At 39.8% G+C, this 24,429-nt stretch overlaps 1 protein-coding gene across 1 annotated transcript; it reads right to left on the bottom strand.

Moving 5' to 3' along the window:
* Positions 1 to 1,660: 1,660 nt before the first annotated feature.
* LOC311077872 (complement C3-like) lies at positions 1,661 to 23,351 on the bottom strand. Its single transcript, XM_084106507.1, has 41 exons — positions 23,174 to 23,351; positions 22,888 to 23,083; positions 22,564 to 22,732; positions 22,011 to 22,084; positions 21,790 to 21,878; positions 21,035 to 21,117; positions 20,852 to 20,939; positions 20,370 to 20,472; positions 20,118 to 20,238; positions 19,880 to 19,995; positions 19,620 to 19,766; positions 19,322 to 19,525; positions 18,988 to 19,179; positions 18,761 to 18,913; positions 18,549 to 18,678; positions 18,241 to 18,312; positions 17,857 to 18,054; positions 17,373 to 17,475; positions 16,781 to 16,869; positions 16,537 to 16,676; positions 16,025 to 16,237; positions 15,835 to 15,895; positions 15,499 to 15,582; positions 11,774 to 11,977; positions 11,585 to 11,660; positions 11,288 to 11,447; positions 9,862 to 9,957; positions 9,607 to 9,763; positions 7,835 to 7,998; positions 7,599 to 7,757; positions 7,077 to 7,136; positions 6,903 to 6,993; positions 6,751 to 6,799; positions 6,229 to 6,319; positions 5,946 to 6,035; positions 5,517 to 5,622; positions 5,120 to 5,209; positions 4,754 to 4,834; positions 4,104 to 4,187; positions 3,817 to 3,952; positions 1,661 to 1,942 (listed from the first exon to the last, which is right to left on the bottom strand). The coding sequence occupies exons 1-41, from the start codon at positions 23,245 to 23,247 to the stop codon at positions 1,801 to 1,803; spliced, it is 4,935 nt and encodes a 1,644-aa protein (XP_083962633.1). The 5' UTR covers positions 23,248 to 23,351; the 3' UTR covers positions 1,661 to 1,800.
* Between the last annotated feature and the right edge of the window lie 1,078 nt (positions 23,352 to 24,429).

The raw sequence follows: 24,429 nt of genomic DNA, 5'->3' as shown, positions 1-24,429 counted from the left end.
AAAGCATTGCTAGAGAAAAGAACTGTTAAAGCAACTGAAGCTTAACATTTATGATAACCTCTGACAGTTGTGTATCAAAAAGATTTTCAGTTGAGTGTAGAGCAACATTCAAAGCATGCAACAACATGCAAGTCCAAGTAGCCTATGTTGTCTTGAGCTATCATCCTATAAAAGCTATTTCAATACAGACAACTTTGGGAGACAGAATCAAAACAAGAATATATTTGTAAATATTTATTTAAACATGCAATAATAGACATTTAAAAAGCTTAATCTCAGTAATTCGTGAGCAACAAACAGTTAGGAGTAGTTTAGGACAAAACGCTATCTGAGGCGCTCAGGCTAATAATTTCTGTTCCACTCGCTTGTATATGCCCCGCCCATGCACGCTATGGTCTAGTGAATATTCATGATAGCTCCACCCATTGGAACCAAATATTTCAGGAACCGAATATATTGTAACACCGGCGTAAACGAGACCATAGCTGATCGCGGCCTCGACGCTCGTGACCGATGCTGAGTAAGTAGACGAGGTCGGAGTCAGCGGGTTAGTAACGTTGATCACTGATTTGTGTGCATCGGCGCGTGATGTTTCAAGAGCTAACCGCCGGTCTATCAGCTCGGCTTTTCTCACTAAAAGGTCGTGGATCTGTTTCTCAACATCTTCCAGCTCAGACTGCAACGCGTGTAGCTCAAATGTGTCCTCACCTGCACCAAAAGGTAGACTACTTACATCTGATATATTCGCCATTTTAACAGATGGACAGTAAGTTAAGTTAGCAACGACGCTACCAGTGATGCTATCAATATTAATACTAATTTATGACTGAAGTCTTGGATATAATCCGTCTTTTTAGTGGTACAGGTGTAGAGTAGATGCACGATAGGCGAAAAAATGTTTGTTTGTAAGTGAGTGTGGAGAAGACGCGTTCAGCCGTTCAGCCAAATAGTTGTATATCTCGGCCAAATATTGTCCTATCCTAACAAACCATACATCAATGGAAAGATTATGTATTCAGCTTTCAGGTGATGTATACATCTCTTAAAAAATTACACATAAGACTAGTTTTGTGGTCCATGGTCTCAAATGTATATGTACCCTAATTAGCCCGAAGGCTAGTTTTCATTGATAGTTCCTTTGCCAGATGTTATCAGGCATAAAGACTAGAGAAAAGACCATTATATGAAGCTTTGTATCTGTAATTGCATCATGAGAACTGAAAGCAAGTTTCTGCTTTACTGTATTTAAGGCCTTTAGATGGTGAGCTAATTGATGCTGAAACACGTGAACCTGTATGACATCCAGAATGATGTCCTCATCCAAGAGGTACCTCAACCTCTGACGATACAGAATATAGTGTTGAACACTATTCATTAACAGCATCCATACAGCACAGAGAAGTAGTACAAATTACAGTGTATCAGTTTGAAACATCACTAGAAAATACATGTGGAAACTTATTTGAGTGTTAGTTACAAAAGTTGCAAAGTGCACCAAAAAATTCTTACTGAAAAAAAACTGTGTTCATACTGTTGAAAGAGTTTCGCCTGGTTATTTAGATTCCCTGACAAGAGTTCATACTGGAATGAAGCCACACCACTGTCCTTGCAGTATATCAGTATATCACACAATGAATAACTGGAGTCCAATACAAACTACTTCTTTTTTTCAGTTTTTATTCAGTCAGTGTTTTCTTTATAAAATTACATGAAGTATTTTGGACGGAACAATATTATGAAGATTTATTGAAAGTTTGCAAGATGCGTTCCATTTTCTGTAATCAACAAATGTTTATAAAATTATGTAGCACATCCTTCTTTGAGGAGGCTATTCTCGACTTCAGAGATGCCGATGTACTGTTCCTTGTATTCTTTCTTTTGACTTTCCTGTTTTGTCGGCCAGTATTCAATCCAGGTGTGCTCTCCAAAGATGTACTGCAGACTAAAACAACAGAAAAGTGAAGACATACAGTATATGACTTGGCGACACATGAATCAATGACAAAGAAGAATGTACAAGGTGATAAAAACCATTGTATTAAATCGTGTTATGTAGCTTCATGCTAATTGTAGCTCTAATGCACCTGTTGTGCCAGGAGCAATATCTATTTCACAATCTATTTTGTTAAAAGAATTCACATAAAGTCCCAAGAACACATTTTTTGTTTCTTTTCTTGAAAGACTTCAGATAATAGGTGGATTAATGTATAGTGGGATGAGAGTGGTATTAATGGGCAAGCAATGCAATGCACAATATAGGCTAATAATGGTGGAATACAAACAAAAGAATAATGAAGATTAAGTCTCATTCACGGCAGAAGTGTGAAAGGTTCGTTGTGTGAAAACAATAGAACATGAATTGCGCAGTTCTCGTCAGACATTACTCAGTAGACTGCAAATGGGTGTTTAAAGGTCAATAAAATATTTAAGTAGCATCTTATCAGCCTTCTCTAAAAACTCACAACATGGTCTTACAAAATGCTTCATAAGATATCATCCTCAGATTTAAACTGAAGCATGACCAAACTTGTGGCTTCAATACGTTGTTATACTACAATAAAATAATATTTTTATACAGTACATTTAAACATTTTATTCTTAATAGTTTTATGTTTGAGCTTATATATCTCCATATTAATTACAGTTAAGGGGTTAATTCAGAAAATGTGTTCATTATAGATGTGTATTCAAGCCATTTTTTTCTAAACTATATTTCTTAAAGGGACACTTTACCTCTGGAAAGATGAATGTGTATTTAAAATAGGTCATTTATGTAGAAGAAATGTGAAATTATTTTTGAATTTGGAGCTTTCTAGACTAAGAAAAGCCAGAAAATGTATTTTTGGCTTATGTGGATGAAAGATAACAACTACCAGAATGCACTTGCTTCGCTGCTCTACAAGGCCACTCCCAAGCCACGCCTACCGGTAAGAGAGGGCAGTCTCCATGATGAGTTTGCCCTGGATTTCGAGATCGCCCAAAATGTCCGGGATTCGGCTTTTGCGTTCTACAGTCGCCATTCATCATGTTTACTGTGGCGAGCAGGACGAGGCTGAGGCCGCGGGAGAACGGCGCGAGGCCGGTGGCGTCATTACTGAGACGCGCGCCGGTCTCGTATCTCTCACAGAGGAGCAGGAATTTTCTTAGCAATGTTAAAACGCACATCAACCGATCACTTGTTTAGCGTTCATGTAAACACTACATTCAGACTCACCAATCGGAATGAATTCAGCTAGATTGAAACAAAAGGTGTGCATGTAAACAATGAATGGCGACCGCAGAAAGCAAAAGCTGAATCCCGGACATTTTGGACGATCTCGACGGCCGGACATGTCCGGGAAAAAAAGGATGGCATTGGAAATCAAACGCACTGGCACTGATCTGTGATAGGTCTGTTAGCGCATTAGGTCCAACCCCCTATGGGCGGGTTTGAAAGGGTGGGAACTAGTGCTTGTAGTCTCAACAGAAATCCCCCCCTCTTACACTTCCTCCGACAATGACGCAAAATTATGATTTTTGCGTCATTGTAGGAGGAAGTGTAAAGAGGTAAATACAGATTTCTCCCGTCTCAGGGGTAAATGAGAGAGTGTTGCACGATCATTCAATAGTATGACTGGGTTTCTAACAATGCAAAGCTTAATGCAAATGGGTGGAGTGTTCTTTTAATGCATCTCTTAAATAACAGAACAGAAATTTGAATAAATTTGAACAAAATTGGAGCTTCAATTCACTGAGACAAAAACAAGCTTGTACAGACTTTAAATACATAAAGCTCAGGCAAATCCTGTAATTCACAGACACAGAGTGGACACTTACGTTCCTCCGAGCTTTGGCAGGTCAGTGGATTTGCCCATGATGAGGTACGACTTGCCTTCTACCAATCCCAAAAGTTTTCTGCAACTGGGACGAGCCAAAAATGGTCTGACTCTCCCCTCAACATCCTCATCAGTGCCTACAGGACAGAACAGTGTTTATGACACACTTTCACTGCAATTTAAATTAGCCTTATGCTGAATATGTATCTGAGAGAAAAACTGCATTAAACAAGAATCAGACACATTTCATTTGCATTTCATGAGCATGGAGAGAACATTGAACCGTACCTTCTTTCAGCACTTGCTCCACCTTCAAGTGATAGATGTCAGAGTCATGTGCCAGATCCATCCCCACCACTGAGACTTTATAAACTGTCAAGCACACATGTTATATCGTTATCTACATGTAGAGCTGTAAGGCTCAGGTCAAACTTTTTAAAAGTGCATTTACACAAGGGGTTAAAGAGATTGTTGAGTTAACAGCTCAGTGGAAGGGAGTGTATTCAGTGAATAACAACATAGATTTGTGTCTGTTCTTCAGTTCACAAGTCAAATTTATGGTGTGTTTGCCATTTTTAGAGCATAACAGACATTGTCATTATAAAAAGAGCATCAGATAACATTACATTAAATAGGATTTTGTCATTGTCGATTTATTTTTTCATTTTTATTTTAAGCAAATGTATTGTTTATTTGCTCTATAACAGGCCTTAAAAATATATATGTAGCCATCTGAAATTAGAGACAATAAAGATGCATGAGAAATTGTCTTTGATTTGAATTAGGTTTGTATAATTGAATGCTTAAACACAAAGCATCGCAGCGCTTATAAACAGGCACTATATGCATTATATAACAGGATTTATACATCCATTAACTTTGAAAAGAGCAGTGTCAAGAACTTTCTTTTTGCGTGTAAATGATAAAAACACATTTACCATAATCCATGCCAGCTTCACAGGCTTTATTCAAACGCTCCCCATCTTTAACATCATTTTTCTTCTGGTAACTGCAGTTTTCTGTGTTAAGAGAAGTTAACAGTTCATACTGTTCTTTTTCCTCATTCACATTCAAGAGTAAATTATAACTGAATTTTTAACTATTTTTTCCAAGGGTTAAATCTAGATGTAGAGGAGATGATTTCAGTCATATCCTCAACCGCCTGTTCAGCTAATTAAAAGCTGTTTTAAGTTCTAAATTTAGTAAAGTTTTTTTACAAGTGGACAGTATGGAATAATAATTTAAAAAAGCTACAACGCTACAGGATGTGGTCTTATTGTGTTCTTATGTGTGTGTGATAATACCTTCTGCGCACTGGCACATGTCTCCCTTACACAGTCTGTATATAACGGCATCTTCCCGCTTAGGGTGGAAGTACTTTGTACAGCGTGCATCTGGAAAAGAAACACATTCATGAGTTTAATTAATTTCATGAAACGCAAATGCAATTTTGACCAGGTGTGACATAGTCAGGTGCGACTTATTTCCTGGAAAATGTGTTGATATTGTTACAATATTTGCTGAGAAAAACGTCGAAATGAAGATTATTCAAAGGCATTATTGAGGCAGATGACTAAATCATTGAATGGACTTTGTTCAGGATATGGAACTGAGAAATAAACGTCCATGTTAATTTGAGAGCTCCAGTTTAATTAAACAGAAGTGTGTGTATGTGTTTATACACGTGCACAAAAAACTTACTGGGTGAGTAATATTCATATATTGTGACAGCGGCAGGTTGAAGCAGACCCACATCAAGCATCTTGTGCATTCTGAAGTTAATTCTTTGTTTTTCTTCACGCAAAACCTAATAATACAAAACCCACAGCAAATGTATGATTACATATATTGAAAGCAACAAATAGTTAAAAAATATCCAATAAAAAAATAAATCTATAGCTACATTTACACTGCAAAGACAGTCTGTTGTCATATTGTCATGTGCTTTAAAATCTTGTGTGAAATATCAATATCATACTCATAAGTGAAATAATGAGCACTTTGGAACATCTGTCAGCCAATCAGAATCAAGAATTCAACAATTGCTTACAGAAATATAAAGCAAAGCACATGGTTTTCAGGTCCAGAAAAAAAATGGAAATGATCAGGCAACACAGTCTGCTGAAATACCTTATCTAAGTAGAGGATGAGGGATCCTCGCTCTGACAGCACCTTGTCCATCTCAAATTTCTGAATGTATCTCTCCCTCCCTGTGGACAACTGAGGGCAAGAAAATAAGGAAAAAATAGCAATACATGATATGATCAAATGTCCTGTCTGTAGATGTTTATTAGATTCCTCATCTATTTACATATAAGCTACTAGAACTGAGATTCTCCACAGAATTTGTTTCTAGAATGGAATCATTTACACAAATATGAAGCATCACTGCATCAGTTTATCAGCGTAATACCTCTTCAAGATCTGTGGTTTCCACTCTAAATCCCGTCGGTATGCCAATGTCCAGAATTGTCATGGTGGCATCTTTTTTTTCACTTTTGTAGCTGTGAAGGACAGATCCAGAACAAATTTTGTTAACAGATTTTGTAGGTCTTCATTTTTCCTCCATCAACTGATTCTACATTTAAGGCTGCTTCCACACTAGAGCTTTTCAGTCTGCTTGATGTCAGAATTACTATATTGTAGTATAAAACAGAGCTGCTTGTCTCTGAATTAACTTTCTTTGAAGAGCAAGTTACATCTGCGTCAGAACGCAGTGAAGTTTGAGTCTACGCTAGTGTAACGGTGGTAACCAGCTGTTGCTAATCGTGTTCATGTTGCAAATGTACCGTGGTTGTGGGAAACAGTAGTGAACTCCGACCATGCAAACAAACCAAGTGTGAAAACAGCCTAAGTGAGTAAATGCTGATTAATTACAAATAAAAATGGTTCCTTGACATAAAAATAAACGTATTAAGAAAATTTGTTCACATACAAGAAATCCATAGTGAGCTTGTAAGTTTCAATGGCTCCCTCTTGTTTTTCTGAAGGCAAAAAAAATATATAATAATTAACATAAAAATTCAACACACATGGGTATTTTGGAGATGTCACTTTCTAAATTAATAAACTCTTTGTCAATCTTACTTTCAAAGTCTTGCTCCATTTTAACAGTCAGATCAAAGAATGTACAGTCAGACTTCTTCTCAACAGGTCTGGCGTAGTACAGCGTCAGAACCTGAAAAGAGCAGCACGTCTCAGATTAGATGTTCAAACGCTTTAATCTTGCTGTTGACCGTATAAACGCTCATGAACACTCACTGAGAGAGTGGCTGTTCCAGTTCCTCTAGCCGTCACATTGAAGTCCTTGTTGATCTCCACCTGTTGAGTGAACACACGTACTCGAGTCAGCAGGATAATCAAATCCATGATGTATAGAGATACCTGAATACCAATAACAGCGCTTGCGGTCTGCGTAGAATTGGCATGTTGTTATGTTTTTGGAGAGGGTACACATGCTACACACAGCCTACGGTGTGACTTCGACGTAGAAGTATAAATTGGGTTTCACCCTATTCCCTATACCTTAACCTACTAAGGTTAAGCTTCACCTAGTAGGTCCACATAGGTGGAGCTGGACTAGGGAAAGCTCCACCCATTTTGTTGATAGAGGGCAAGCTGGACATCATTTGGCTCTGCAGTGAGCACCACTTGTTTTATTGACCAAACACAACACTATTGACATAGACAACTAAATATGATAAATGACAAATAACATAACTATGATACAACAAAAACATCCGATTGACACATTTTGAAGCAGGTTGATGAGTTTCTCCTCACCTTGTCTGACCGTGTAAGATGCGCATTGTCTCTTTTAATGGTAAACCTGGAAGGTTTGCTTCTTCCTGCCACTGACAGCTCCACATCCAGATTGAAGTTTTGTTGGTCCTTCACCTGCGTGCGATACGCTGCCACGGCCTGGAACACCATGATGGTCGCCTGGAAAGTGCAGAACAGCATTCAAAGACAAGTTCTGCATCTGTCTATCACAGTCAGATGATGAGATGTTAGTGTACCTGTGTGGTGCCAGATCCACCATAATGAGACTGTTTTGAACGCAGCCAGAAAACTGCCTCTCCTGCTTTATCAAAGTCTTTGGCCTTCACAAGTGCCAGCACAGCATAGGCCGTCGCCTCCATTGAGTGATGATGCTGTCCAGCGACAGTCCAGGACCTACCGGCTGATTCAAACACAAAGCAGGAATAATAACAGGACTGTGTTCCTTTACTGTTATTGACACCAACAAGCAGCAATTATTACACTGCAAAATGTTATAGTTTTTACTAGTGCTGGGTGGTATACCGGTTCATACCGAATACCAGTGTTTATTTTTGTTATAATATGAATTTTTTATATACTGCAATACTGGTGTATGTCGCTTTAACAACGTTGGGAATGCGACGCGACACTGTTTGAGAGAGTCTTTCACTGTTGCACTGGTGATGCACAGCTGTGTGTGTTACTAAGCCTGACAGTGAAGATGGATAGGTTAAACTATAGTGGTTAGCTGTCAAATTATATTACAGTGTTTCCCATACATTGGTTCACAATATCAACACAATACAATATCAACATCCTTTTGGAAATTATATTTGTGGTTGGCATTGACATTGTTGAATAAAGTCGAATTGAGTCAAATGTGGCGCGGGTGTTTTTATATGAATGTACCTGAAGTGAACTGACAGTCTTTAGAAAAGTTTCGATGTTATTTTAATTTAATCTTTCTTTATCTTTCCTGATAAAGGAGCGTTTATAAGCGCTGCTGCTTTGTGTACAGCCGTTACCGGGGAAACCGCTGTTTCTGCCGCTCTACAGCGCCTCCTGCTGGCAGCTCTTTGCAAACACTGCAAACCTGTATAGAGCTGGTAAGTCCCGCCCATCTGTAAAACCCCACTGGACCTCTAGGTTGAAAAATCGTGCATGTGAGAAAATAATTATTTTCTGGTCCCGTTTGAATTTTGCCATAAATGTGAACATATGTTGTCTGTGAATTTTTAATATAATTTTTCATGTGAAGAATGCTACAATTTAGCAGGTAGAAGTTTGATACGGTTAGACTTTGTGTGAGAGCACTTTGTGGACTACAACTCTTCGCTGCTTTCAATGCGTTTCTGACGGGAATCTGAAGAAAGAACAGCCCATTTGGTTTGAATAATGACATTTGGGTACAAAACACACAGGCATCTCGATCTGTCTCCATAGATTATCGCAGCATTAGCACCGTGATTTGACAAGTGGAGGGAAAATGTGTTTTGGGGTGACGTCACATAGGCGACATGTAGTCTTTCTCGTTATGTCTTTTCCACAACTGCTAGCCAAAGAATCATTCAATATACTGTCAAACTCGTAACATGAAAAATTATATAAAAAAATCACAGACAACATATGTTCACATTCATGGCACAATTCAAACGGGACCAGAAAATAATTATTTTCTCACATTCACTTGCATTGACGATTTTTCAACCTAGAGGTCCAGTGGGGTTTTACGGATGGTCGGGACTTACCAGCTCTATTAATACTAATGACAGTAAAATAGGGCATTCTAAGTTAATCTACTGCAGTATTTCCTCTCTAATCAGTACAAAATGTGGTTAACATGCAATCATGCTTGGAAAAAAAAATACCATCATATACCGTGAAACCGGTATCATTTAGCAAAATACCGTGATATGGATTTTTGGTCATACCGCCCAGCACTAATTTTTCCAATATTTACACTTGGGTTTGGGTTAGAATTGTTCCATGCTGTATAAAGCAAAACACTTTTTGATGACTTGTTACTGACCATCTCCTTTGGTGGAATGTTTCATCAAGATGTCTTTATTGAGTTTGTCAGCATTGGCCATGGCGTAGGACGTCATCGCAACAGCGTAAGGATTGGTCAGTTGTGGAAGTCGACCTTCTAAGAATGCAACAGCCTTCCTGATACTTTCAGCCAGACTCTATAAAAGAGTGTGTAAGAGGTTGGGGGGGGGGGATCGACTGTTAATTTATAATTAAGTGTTTTTGATTAACAAAACATTGGAATAGCTATACTTACACCAACTGATCCAGCACAGATCTCTCTGCCCTCTTGCATGGCAATCACAACAAAGGCTGTCAGAGAGGCATCAGCATCTAATCCTTGTACATCACCCTGAAATAAAGCACAAATAAACAGTATCACAAAAATTTGTTTTCTAATTAAAGGGAAATTTACACAACATCATTTTCAACAAAAAAATGGAAAACATTTTATGTGTTTTGGCTGTTCACTTTAAGACCTAGGGCCCTATCTTGCACCCAGCGCAATTGACTTTGTACACCAACGCATGTTTCATTCCTATTTTGCACCCGCGCAAAGCGCGCTTTTCCCTCCACAGAAGCACGTCGCTAAACTAGGGAAGGAACTTGCGCTCCCTGGGCGGTTCAGCGCAAAAAAGGAGGCGTGTCCCGGCGCAAACAATCGCTGGTGCTATTTTCCTGTTCCATAAAACAATTCCGCCACTAACCAAAAAAAACTAGTTTAAAGTCAGTGGCGCTTTTATTATATGCTATTTTAAGGGTGCATGCTTGACCATAATCAATGTAGCGTGTGCACAACGTGCATACACTTTGATTCTCTAATCTACACAGAAGCAGCAGTTTTCATTTTTGCAAATCATACATTATTACGATAGATAGATAGATAGATAGATAGATAGATAGATAGATAGATCATTTATTATAAAAGCATACATCTAGCTTACACACTTACCCAAATTATCATACGCCTGTTTAACCGAAGTTAATTTGAGTGTGTTTCTCCATCCCCAATGTCACTTCTCTCTCTTTTACGGCCATGACGAGAACGTTGCTCTCCTCGGCTGTGAACCGCTCCTGGCGCGCGTCTGCCAAATCCGCCGTTATGATAGGAAACCGCTATAGAACAAGCGCGTCTGCTCTTAAAGGGAATGTGAGATGTCGCTCTGATTGGTTTATTTCACGTTACGCCCAAACCACACCTATGAATAATGAAGCTACTTCAGACCAACCCCTTTTAGATTTGCATCGGGCGCAATAGTCATTTATCCCGCCGGGAAAATAGCAACAGCGCCCAAGACCCGCCCACAAAGTTATTTGCGCTTTGCGCTTGACACTTGCGTTTCAGATCGTTAAAATAGGGCCCCTAATGCGTTTTCTTTCTCAACTGTTTTTGTTCACTTAAGATATAACCTATTTTGACGTAATTTTGTGTATTTGTCTGTTCAAGCACAAGAAGACACGAAAGAGAGCTCAATTCAATTCAGTATTCGTGCCCTATATGAGAGGCAGCTTTTTGCGCACGCTCTGGAAAGTGCGAGTTCGAGTGCGCACACAGAAATTGATAAGTGGAATCGAAATTTTGATTTTATCACAAGTATCCGATTCCTGACCTTAGGTCTCCGCTTCCAGAATTGTAATCGAATTTCGATTCCCAAACCTAGTTATAGTGACATTCAACTTACCACCATCTCTCCATGAACTACAGCTGCTTCCTCTTTAAAGGAGCCGTCTGGCAGTTGTTTGTGGAGAACCAGCCACTTGAGGGCGCTGCAGAGCACGTCTTCTTTTATAGCAGCAAAGTTAATGGCCATGGCGAAGACTTTAGCCACATATGCTGTTAGCCTTTAATAGACAGAAACAAATGCAAATTAGTAACAAATAATAATTTGTTACTAATAATTATAAAATAATAAAATATGACGGAAGAAACTGGGCATGAAAATGCATAAAACAAATTAAATTGACTGAAATGAAAATACCATGTGCTGCTCGGCCTGTTTATCCAGGCTGCGTAGGATCCATCTGGTTTACGGTAACCCATTTGTAGTTGATAACCTAAATGCAAAATAAGTTAAAGAAAAAATATTTTGTTGTTTATTATTTATTCTCTGTTTTTCTTTTATTTCAAATCATAGTCAAATTCTTTATATCTGTTGTATCCTGCTGACCTGTGTTGATATGGTTAATGGCTTCATTACGGCGGTTCATGCCAACAGTCTCCCACTGATTGGTGCTGTCCAGATAATGAGTGGCAATAACAGGTAGAGTCATTCCGATCATGACCTGCTCTCCACATCCACTGGGCTGGACAATAAGGCGACCCATGAAGTCTCCACTGATGGCCTGCTCGACTGTCTGAGAGATCTCTTCACCTGGAAGGAGGAAAGAGGAAATGTAGGCTGAGAATTCAGTTTTTGTTATCTTTGTTATGATGAGGTGAATTGATTGGATCATTGTGGTTTGCTATTGGTTGATCTCATGTGATTGACAGGTTGTCCTGCCCTCTTGCAAGTTAATTTGGTTAAAGATTACGAGGGCATATTCTTCAATGATCAGCACAGATAAATAATTTTCAATAAATACTGCAATATTCTATAAAACAATAAAAAACAATATCAAGTCTATAAAACCCGTCAAAACTCAGCGAATCACAAAAAGTGTAGAACACTCGTTTAAACAGCATAAACACACCTGGACATTTGACTGCACATCACATTTTTGACATTATTGATACTGCTTTCAGTCGTAGTGCAATGGACCGGACATAAATTAAGCCTTTAAATATAAGGGTTATTGGGCTGTTTAACTGTCATATACAAAAGAGCCTGCACAGTGACAGGAAATAGAAATTAACACAAAAAACCTGCCTAGTGCCTACCTTACACAACACTGACAGTGGACTTGCGCTCAGGATTAGAGCGGCTACGGACGAATTCTTTCTACACACACACAATATGACACTCTCATGTTTAAAAAAAAACATAATTTAACATATAAATAACACTTTTTTAATAGCCACTTAATGTGTTTATTACAAATAAATTACTAAATTCTAAAAATGAATAAATGTAAATTAACCAAAATTTGCATTGAATTTACAATCCTGTAAATTGTGGGATCCTGACACTCAGTAGGCTATGCCTATAGCCTAAACATTTTGTCACTGGTAAGTCAAATATCCAAATGTCAGTTTAACATAGCTAAGCTATCCTGTCGCCGATTATGTTCCCCTCCAGTGGGCGTGGTTCTCAGCGTAATATGACACGTTGCACTCTGTCTCAATTACCTGTATCCACTTTTGTGTCTTTAAACGCTCTTGTTTTTGGTTCGACAGCTTATAAAAAGTTAGTTCTGGGTTTTTTAGCTTGTTTGTTGTATATCCTGTCACATAGCAGCTTTCAGACATTGTTCTGTTTTTTGTTATAAGTCAGAAATGAGGCAGGAGGCAGCTTCACCCAATACAAAGTTAATGAAGAGGGTTGGATTGTTCCCCCCATCCTTCCCTCGGCACAGACCATTTATTCGGTTTGCCTTAAAAGGACGAGCATATCAGAACAAGGTCCTCCCTTTTGGGTTGTCCCTGTCTCCACGAAGGAAGCGGAGGCTGCCCTTGCCCGTTAAGGGAAGTGGGCATTCGCATACTAAACTACCTCAACGACTGGCTGATTTTAGCTCAGTCTAGGGAGTTGGTATGCGAATACAGTAACCTGGTCCTTCAGCACCTAGCCTGATTGGGACCTTGGGTCAACTGGGAAAAGAGCAAGCTCTACCCTGTATCTCTTTTCTCAATTCTGAACTGCTTGAAACACTCTTCAAGTGCAACACAGCATATCCACTGAAATATCCTGGGGCTCCAGGGGCATATGGCATCCTCAGCCTCGTTCATGCTGCTGGGGTTGATGCATATGAGACCGCTACAGCATTATTGGAGGATTTCACCAGCAATTCAGAGGCATATCACCAGAAGTGATAGATACCATCACTCAGGCCAGAGTCCCCTCTACTAGGCGGCGTATGCCTTGAGGTTGTGCATTTTCACTATGTGGCGCATCTTTGAGTTAAAGACCCATGGAGTCAGACACGGTCGGGTCTGTGCTCTCTTTCCTACGACGGGCCTCGAGAGGCACCTGTCAGCCTCCACCTTAAAGGTGTATGAAAGTGACAAAAGTGAAGTGACGTGTAACCAAGTATGGTGTCCCATACTCGGAATTTGTGCTCTGCAGTTTACCCACACACACAGCAGTGGGCAGCCATTTTTTCTGAGGTGCCCAGGAAGCGATTGGTTAGGTGACTTGCTCAAGGGCACCTCAGTTGTGGGTAATGAGAGTGGAAGAGAGCGCTGTTCATTCACTCCCCCCACCTACATTTCCTGCAGGTACTGCACAACTGCAATACTGTATTTGTTTGCTAAGCAGTGAACCATGACACTGTGGATGGCAGATCTTTGTGGAAGCATGACCTGATACTTAGATTCCTGAGAGGCGCACAGAGTTTAAATCCTCCAAAACCTCGCTTCATCCCCTCTTGGGATCTTTCTCTGGTCTTACAGGCCCTGCAGAAAGATCCGTTTGAGCCTTTGCTATCAGTGTTGCTTAGTGCCCTTTCCATTAAGATGGCCCTCCAGATTGCGCTCACATCTCTCAAGAGGGTGGGAGACCTAAAAGCCCTGTCAGTTAGTGAATGGTGCCTGGAATTTGGGCCGGCTTATTTACAAGTTATCCTGAGACCCCGACCTGGATATGTGCCCAAAGTTCCCACTACTCCCTTCAGGGACCAAGCACTCCTAATGGGGGAAACCCACCCTTGTCTCTGATGTGTGCCTTGCGTATCTACCTGGACTGAACACAGGGTTTCAGACAATCTGAACAGCTCTTTGTCTGCTTCACAGGTCAGCAGAAGGGGAAAGCTGTCTCCAAACAGGTATTTGAATCCGTTTATTCTTCTACTGTTCGGTTTCCCTATCGGTGAACCCAGTGTTTTCCCCTGGATGGAGCTAGCTCCATCACCACTCACTAGGGCAGGTATTCTCTAAACTAAACTATTGTGTTGAGCAGGACGAGGCAGAAGGCCGTGGGAGAACGGTGCGAAGCCGGTGGCGTGATTAATGATGAGTGACACCTGCGTGACGCACTGGTATCGTATTTCTCACGGAGGAGCGGAAGCATAAAGGAGGAGCAACGACAGTGAAGATCGAGAGAGGAACAGGCCTGGACTTATGTTGTGTTTTGTTTGTTTTATTATATGTGACAGCAGTCTTCCGTGAGGGGCTGCTGTCGTTTACTTTCGGACGGACGAACTCGCTGCCAGCCGCCTGGGTGCTGGAAGGGCGGCTGCCATCCATGAGGGAGTGGAGGAGTCACTGCCGTTCGCCGTGGGCCGGAGCCTAATGTCGTCCGCCATGATGGGGAGGAGCAGGGAGCGGAGGACTCCTGCCGTCTGACCGAACCCGGAGGAGCCGTCGCCGTCCACCAGTCGGCGGAGGAGTGTCAAGCCGTCCACCGAGTGCTATCCAGTGCCACAGCCAGGCACTGCGAAGAAGATCACACAGCTGGTGGAGGACCGGATGGCAGTGGTTGCGGGAACTGGACCAAGATTTAATTTTATTTTTTCTCTCTCCCCTCTCTCCCTTCTGTCGCTCCTCATGCTTCCGTCTCCTTTTCTCTCGCCTCGTCTATCCATACCCCCGGGTGCCACGAGGCCGGTGGCCTATTTAATGATTAGCGACACATGCGCGTCACACCTGTCTCGTATCTCTCACGGCCCTCGACCTCGTCCTGCTCGCCACAGTAACCAATTGATTGTAGATAAAGGCTTCATCTCTCTTTAAACAAAACATGTATTAAACGTTTAAGAAATAATCATTAAACATTCATGAAAACGTCTTTTTCCTCACCAGTAATCGAGATGTAGGTGTTAGCAGGTGTGTCTGGAACCCGATCTTCTGGTATTTCAGCTCTAACAACTAGAGGTTTCTCCCCTGTTCCAAATGGGATGAGAAACCGAGAAGAACAGAAAGACAAAAGAAGAGTAATGAGTTATCAGGGTAGTCAGATGTTGTATTGTTTTGGTGAGTATTGAGCAAGAAGAGCAGTTGATTGTGATCTTGATTGGCAGGAACTATAATGATATTCGTAGATGTTTTTGTCTTGACTGGATAGAAGTAAACTGACATTAATTCAATAATTTTATGATGAATTATAAAGTTTCCATGGTTCGCAGTAAATCTTACCATCCTTAACAGGATTGAGCTCCACATTTGGTCTGTGTAATGGAATCAGCACACCCTCAGACTGAGAGAGAGAAAGAGAGTTATCTACCAGTGGTGCTCTAGATAATCTATTCAAAATATGACAAACATCTATTGATTATTGTGAAACAAATGACCAAATCAAATTAAACAGAATTCCCATCAGACGTACCACCACCTTCAGGGTCTTTCTCACTCCATCAGTGTGGACAGAATCATATGCTGCAGCTTTCACCTCAATCATGTGATTTCCCAGAGTCATGGGAATAATCACATATGAAACTGCTATGCTGGAGTCTTTGTCAACGTTTACTGTTGTTCTGTATTTTCCTTTCTTACTGGCAAAGCTGCAAACATTTTCTGCCTCCATAAACTCCACACGCACCTGGTGAAAAAAGGAGAGCGAGACACAAATCTCTTCAATATCTTTAGAGGATATAAACTTCCAAGTAAATCAAATAAGAAAAGTGTGATAGACATTTCTGTTTTAGCAATAATCAATATCCTACACCTTTTTTTCAGTTTGAGTCACATAGAGCTTAAAATCTGAAATGACTCTCAGAATCCATGTATCCTGTCATTAGTAAATTATTTGACTTAAGCATAAATGGTTATTTCGATGCACGTGGTTTTAATGTATACCATAAATCTAAATGTATTTTTTAAATTTCAAACCAAATCTACCTTCTGCTTCTTTGGTGTGTAGTTGTGAATAATGGCCTTGATTTCCACTTGTTCACCGCGCACAGCTGAATAAGGGATCTTGAGGTCAATGAATAAGCTCTTAAAAACGATCAGCTCCTCAGGTTCTGCCACACAGATGCCTTTGAGGAGGAACACAGACACACAGAAGGGTTTAAAGCAGCAGCTCCTGGATGATGATGATGTTTTTCAGACCATGTATCCTGTGTTTGCAGCTTCATCTTACCAAGTGTTGGTGACAGACTGACAGCCAAGATCTGCCAGGTAGTAATAGAGTCTTTCAGGTAGATATCTTTTTCTTTGACTGGTGCTGGACTGAGATATGAGGAAATTACATTTAAAAATTAGAAATTTTCAAGAATTCTTCTAGGTTGTTTACCATTTAAATCTGTATCAGGCTAAAAGCTCCATAAGCTAGGCATCCTAAAAGCATTATGTCTCACCAGGACAAGATTCAGGTGTTTTTGAAATGTAAGCAAATTAAATACTGTTGTCACACAATTTGTATTCTGCACTCCTTTCCATTATTTTGAAATTGTGTCTCCAGCTCTAATACTTATCACTGGTCTTAAACCTACACCATAGTTGGTTTGCTATTAGACATTCCCATTACTCCCATTTCCTATCAAAATTCATGAACGACACTAGTGGATGTCATTTCATGCTGTTGACGTCTAATCAGTTTTCTTGCATCTAAAAATATACATTCTAGTGGGGATCAGTGCATGAAATGCATAATATCAAAGTTAATTAAGAAACAATGCATGATCTTTGTTTTGTGAGTGAGACTTAATTTACAGTTTTTGTCTCCTACTCACCAATTCTCACATAGATCAATCTCTTCCCAAAGCCAACTCTCAGGGAACTGAGTACGTGACACAATCTCATCGGAATCTGTATAATAGTCATCATCATCATCACCTGTTGTAACATTAAAAAAAACAATAACACATCAGATAATGATAATCAAATAAATTACATTATTATTCTCTCTAATGACTATCCACTTTCATTATTATCCACAATTACTTCTTTCCAAAGTACCCAAGATTCAAAATATCAGTATTAATCACTGCCACCGGATTCATGCAAGCTGCTTTGAAACAATCTTTATTGTATAAAGCACTATTGACTTGACTTAAATGTGGAAAAATGGACATGACAGTTGTGAGAGTGCGTTACGGTTGAGGGAACATCACTGTAAAGCCTTTACATTTTGAGACAGAGTAGCCTACTGCACGAGATGGTAGAGCCATCTAGAAGCTTAAGGAATTGCAACAACCTTAGTCAATTTCTACTTACTGCGAGCCAGAATCATCTCCTCCTCTTCTGTCTTCATGTGTTTGCGGGTTTCCATCTCTTTGCAGCATTGCAGGAAGGCCTTTGCGCACTCTGGCCCGTCTACAATATATATGGATCTTCGTTCACAGGTGTAGCCGAGTTTATTATCCCTCATCCCATCATAGCAGCACTGCTTCAGTTCACCAGAGTATTGACCAGCTGAGAAGATCATGAACAATGAGGGGAGTAAGATAACATGGTGAGAACTACTGGAGGGAAAGACGGAAATCCCTAAGGGCTCTGGATCTTTAACACAGTAAAAAAATAAAATAACACAACCCCCCCAGAAGATCTTTTCTGATTTGAATTGCATGAGTAAAATCTGAGTAAATTCCAGTTCCTCACCCAGTGTACCAGTGATCTGCAGGAGACTCTCAGCTCTTCGTTTTCTCTTTTCAGGGACTGGACACTCGGGCACTAGAGGACAATTAATTTGAATAAATTAGCATATTGTACAAAATTATATAAAAGAACCCAAGAGCAGCATTCATTAAACCATTAAAAATTGTATATAGATATCCCAAAATAACAGGTAACCAAGACACAAGGAACCAGACAACTCAAGTGAAATTTATAGTACAACATTCAAGACCTGACCAAAGGATGCAACCCTTGGGAATCTCTGTTCAGTAAAAAATAAAAATAAAAATTACTTATTCTGGTGTCGGTTCCTCCTGCAGTGTGTGACTCAAACATCAGACCTGCATCGGTGAAAACCCCCATACTCTCCTTTCCACCTCCTGCCGTACAGCCGGTGTCATGCTTCTCTATGACGTCCCAGATCTAAAGGTGCAAAAAAGACACCAGTTACAAGCGGTTTAAATCAGAGCTGATTGTGCCATGACGTCTGAAGAAGGTCCTTCACCTGAGTCTGAGTGAGTCTGTTCTTGTTAAGGACATGCACAGCCTTGTCAACCACCACCAGCCCAACTGTAGCTCCAGGATCTCCAGTTATCTGCAGCTTGACCTTATCTCCTGTGCCATAGGTATTCATCTTGTTCTTCACCTGAAGCTTGAGCTGTTAAAACGAGAGACACTGAATCAGATCTAGTTGATGAGCATGTCAACCATTTCTTGTGAGGGTTGACCCACCGTTCCCATGCACGTGTCCTTCACGTCGACCCAGACTGAATCAGACACCACCTCAGACGAGCCCACATGGTAATAAGCCACAAAGCGGAAGGACGGCACCATGTCTCTGGTTACAGGTAGAGACAGAGTCACTAGAGCTTGTCCTCTCCTCTTAAACCTGTCTGCTTGAACAATCTGACCTTTACTTAAGATCTGAAAATGAGACAGACAAGTATAAAAGACTTAAGCACTTTGTATAGTTTCAAACACAAGCTGTGGTAGAAATCAAATATTGATGTAATTGATGCACTGATACTGGTACATTGGATGAATAACAAATAACCATAATCTTTACCATGTATGTGTAATCTTGATCTTTGACTCCTGGACTTTGTCCAGTGTTGAGATTGACTTTCATTTGATCACCGATCTGAAGTTCTGCAGAATCAATGCCGATGTGCAGGTAATTCTTGGAGCCGCCTTTGGGAATGTAAGCGAGAGCCGTCATCTTCTTCACTGCCTGCTGTTCATCTGTTAATTGTGGATCTTTGGTCTTTGCCTGAAATAAATTAATAAATATATTCCTGCTGATTCACAGCAACTACAAATAACTGTAAACAAACAGCTTGTTCTACATTTATTCAATGCCTTACAATGATCTCTAGACTGGGAGATCCTCCTGGGGTGTTTACGGTTACTTTTGCAATACCATTGGCTGTTGTTTGACCTCTGACCCCTCCAGGACTGACCTCCACTTCCACTTTTTCAGCAGGAGTCTGGTCAGGATTTGTTACATAGACCTTTTATAAAACCAAGACCAAAAAAGAAAAAAACATCAGTCATCATCATGTCTATTAATATATCGTTAAAATGGTTCTTCAGTTCCAATAACCCTTCAGGCAGTGGTTTATACCGAAATATCGAAGGGCATCCCAGGTTTGAAGAATTGTGGTGTTTTTTTGAAGTGGATGGTGTACGGTGACGTCACAATCTGAATGCCTCTCCTTTCTGCTTCCACCATTTCACTGCCTGAAACACACACACACACACACACACACACACACACACGCACACACACACGATTAGCCTCTCATATACATTCACACACAGGCATGTGAACATACAGATGTACAGTATCTGTTGAGTCTTACCACTTTCTGTTAAAAGACTGGCTGAAACATAGATTGATCGTCCAACCAGCTGCTTAATGTCTGGAAAGGTCTTAGTGATCTTCTCCCTGGTCAGTTCTGCTGTACCTTCTCCTTCCCTAATCTATTCATATGAGAAAGATATTAACATCAGTCTACAAGAGAAGGTAAAAATGTGTTTAATGTTTTAAGTCACTCTCTAGGTGAAGAGAAATGAGACTGATCCCAGCTTGTAAACCGTTTAATGTCTCCCACCTGAACTTTTTGAAGAGAAGAAGGAAGACTTATTTTCTTCTCACCGTCCATCACACCAAACATCACAAACGCATTTCCTTCCACCTTCTGTCCAAACAGGTACCTATAAAAGCACATACAATTTCTGCTGTAAAAACTGAACGGTGACGACACATCCACATCCACTTTCAACACAATGCATTTCAGAAAAAATACACTCTTTGGAGACTAAGATAAATGTCTTCCCAGACAGTACAGTGTCGGCCCACATCTGGACTGTGGTATCCACGTGTACTAGATGTGGACCGGATCTGGGCCGACACTATGTTGCTGTCTGGGTTAGTTGATTTGGAAGTATCTCAAACACACTGGAATCGCAGGACCAAGTTTTGGTTGCTCATTGTACATTATTTCAGTTAACATACAAATCTATTTTAAATCAGTGTGTTCACTTATCATAGATTTATTTTCAATACAATGAAGCAGAATATATTATGTCTTACTTGGCTTCGATGTCGACTGTCATGCTCTCATCACCCACATAGAAGAATGACTTACTGGGTTTTAATTTCACTTCAAATGTTGGAAGCACTATAAACCAATCCAGAGAAAAGACAAATGAATAAATACATTATTTTAATTATCACATTTTTCCACAACATACAGTTTTCTGACACACATCTTACCATATTCTTTGACCTCAAAGTCAGCAGTAAATTCCTTCTGAGGGGTGTTGGCGAACCGTGTGACCACCTTCCAAATCCCAGTACTGAAAAATACAGAACACATCCAGAAACATCCAGATGTCTAAATTCATAACATCAAAACAGATGATAACAAATCATTAACAGGGTTTTACTGCTGTTTATTGATAAATCTTTATCCAGTATTGTCCTGAAGTACACACCATAGACCAGGGTTCCTCAATTAGTTTTTACCAAGAGCCAAATTCTTTCAACAATACATAGCCAAGGACCACTGACCTCAATGCTATGAAATGGAGTTTGTTGTTATCAGTTTTACAGACCGTCGCGGTCTGCATGCACAAACCACACATAGGCTTTACGTTGTTGTCCATACATTTTGGAATTGTCTATTTTTAGTCACTACTTTTCTTTTCCTCACAATTGCGATGCGTTCTCTGTCAGACTAAAGGCCCAGCTTTGAGCTTTTTTTTTTTTTTTATGATATTCAAACAATAAATACTGTTTTGGCACACAATTTAACAGTGACGCTGCTTTAGAATTATCAGCGATTTCACGCCAGCAACATGATTACAATGATGTTACACTGCCAGAAACATTTGACTTCAGCGCAGACCCTCAGACCAAACATTTGTCTCTCGTGGGCCGCCTATTGAGGAACCCTAGCATAGACTGATCAAATGTGTGGTCCATTCACTCAGGTTTAATATCTTCAGTCCTGTCAGCGTTTCACACACCTGGCAACCTCAGGAATGGCGTATTTTCCGGACTTTATCCCTTTCACTGGATATATCTTCTCTGATGAAAATGTGATGCCTTGTGGATTCTTAAGAAACAGAAATCAGTATCAACACTGTGTTTTCTGAGATCGTCATTTACATGCTCATTACAGCTGATATGTCACAAATGAATGAATATATGAATATATGTGTATGTGTGAACCTATATAAGTGTGTACCATGATCTCCACCATGACTCCTGACTGACTGAGTGGTTTCAGGTTGGGTGTCAGAACGAAAATCCTGTATTGAACTGAAAGAGAGATCAAAAAAAATAAAAAAATAAAAATACTTTGTTTAAAAGGTTTAACTGCTTGTTTTTTTGTTTTTTGTTTTTACATATTTGAGACACTTGCCATTCAGTGTGTAAAAAAAAATGATACCATAAACATTTACTATGCATTATTATAGCAACAAAAATCCATTAGGCTTGTAACGGCTGAATAAACGGTAAAATGAACTTTTTAACGGCATAGCTTATATTTCAACATATATTACACATGCTTTTTTTAGTTTAGCTTGAGACGGCTTGAGGCAAAATGCAATTTATTATCAATTGTCTGTGATAACCAGTTGTCTGTGAACTTTCCAAAAAGCAAATGCAGCCATTTCGTGGAACAATCCAGAGGCCATTCACACTCCATATTTTAATAATAAACAGGATTATGTCATGCGTATGTATAAAGTGCACATTGTGCTTTATGTTTTCCAAGTTTTAGCACTGAATCGTACCTGTGCTAGCAGGCGTGTAGATGGGCTTGTCTGTCTGTACAAATATATATCCAGACTGGAATGAGACCATGATCACTTTCTCCAGAGTGTGAGATGGAAACTGAGCTTGTAGATACACATACTGCTTCTCCAGAGGATCCTCAGAGAACAAGTTCTGGTCATCAGGGATCTAGAGAACAGAACATGAATTAGTCCTTTGCAAATTTTGATTAAAAAAAAGTAACAATTTACAAACTGAATTGTACAAGTGTAGATGATGAATCACACACTTACACAAGCAAAAAAAAAAAAAAAAAAACTGTCAAAGTGTCAAAGTGACATCACCTTTATATCTGTAAGGATCTGGTAATTGTTTTCTGCAGTCAGTGTCACTGTTTTGGACAGTATCTCCTTGTCTTTCTTTGGGTGGTTTTTCACTATGATCTTTACATCAAAAGATCCTCCAGCGTAATCCTGAGCCTCCACAAACACGTTCTCTGAGGAACCCACTCTCAGCAAATTAGGAGCTGACAGAACAAACCTGAGGAGATCAAATCACAGCGTTTGAAATCTTAAAAACAGATTATTAGTAACTCAGACTCTATGAGCAAACGGTGTGTTTAATACTCACAGCGGGTCACACAGTGTGAGGAGGGGTGAGGAGAGAAGAACAACAGTCAGACACAGCAGCTTCACCTCCATCATGTCTGTCTGTATGTGTGTGTGTGTGTGTGTGTGTGAACCTGCAGCAGCTCAGATTTATACCCACCTCCGTGACCCTCACAGTCCAAACTGCTCTCTCTCTCACTGACACTCCTCTTCCCATCATGGCTATTAGGCAACACGTTTGGGAAGGGGAGGATCTTGGAAAGATTTTTTTTGCAGGATTTCCAAAATTACGAAAGAAGCGCCAATAATTGCACTTAAAATATTGTGTTTATTAGTATTTGTGTGTGAGGGAAAAGTTTATTATCAAAATGTATTATGACGAATCAATATCATTTGCATTTGTCAGTTACCATTATTTATTTTTTAAACATGTTTACATGCATCCCTGCAAACTCAAACCAAAGAAATGGCATTACCAGACTATTATGGTTGCAATTCATGAACACTCTGAACTACAGGCAATAATTGCCTCCCTTAAAGAAGATACTTGGTAGATTGCATTCCAAAAGTCCCAGATAAAAATATTCATTAGATAAGTGTCAGCTGTACTGTATGTCATCATGTGTTCATGAGTCTGAAATGCACTTTACTCATGTAACATAGATGCAACTACTGTGTAAAAAAAAGCATGTTTCAGTGTGTGTGGTCTTTCATTTCTTCATAGAAAACAGTAAAAACAGAGATGTGGTCAAACTCTTAAAGAGTTTGACAGTTCTCAGCAGTGCATTTCAGATTTCCCATAAATCATTAATCTTCATGTGTAAATACAACCTTTGGTAAATTGGCTGCTGCTCTATTAATCTTTCAGGGGTCAGGAGAACTATTGAACAGTGTATTTTCATGAAAATGTGCTCAAGCTGCTCTGGAATGAGGTTTGTTGACGAATGTGTTTTGCTCAACATTTATCTTTTGTAACACTGGCAGGAACAAAAGAGCTGGCAGGTGTAGAACAGATCTATGTGCAGAGTTTATTATTGCAAACAAACAAAACATAAAGAACTATAAGTGCTAAGGAACACAAAGCACCAGGGAACATGAGGATCAAAAGAACACAGACCATCAACATGTACAACAACGAACAAGGAAACACAAGGGCTATTTATACACAAGATAACAAGGGCTAACAAGGGACAGGTGAAGGCGATTAGTTGCTATGGGAACAAACAAGGCTAAATATAGAAACTAATAAGGCAGGCAATGAAACAAAGGAAACAGGAA

Source organism: Abramis brama (assembly GCF_963993115.1).
Source record: "Abramis brama genome assembly, chromosome: 2".
Lineage (NCBI taxonomy): Eukaryota > Metazoa > Chordata > Actinopteri > Cypriniformes > Leuciscidae > Abramis > Abramis brama.
Note: the sequence above shows the minus strand (reverse complement) of the source record. Positions and strands in the feature narration are given on the sequence as shown.

Bases quoted from the DNA above. Each gene is read 5' to 3' on its own strand.
- LOC311077872 (XM_084106507.1), bottom strand. From the start codon at position 23,247: ATGATGGAGGTGAAGCTGCTGTGTCTGACTGTTGTTCTTCTCTCCTCA. The intron at 23,084-23,173 runs GTGAGTATTAAA...TGATCTCCTCAG, and splicing joins CTCACACTGTGTGACCCGCT to GTTTGTTCTGTCAGCTCCTA. The intron at 6,994-7,076 runs GTGAGTGTTCAT...TGCTCTTTTCAG, and splicing joins CTGGAACAGCCACTCTCTCA to GTTCTGACGCTGTACTACGC.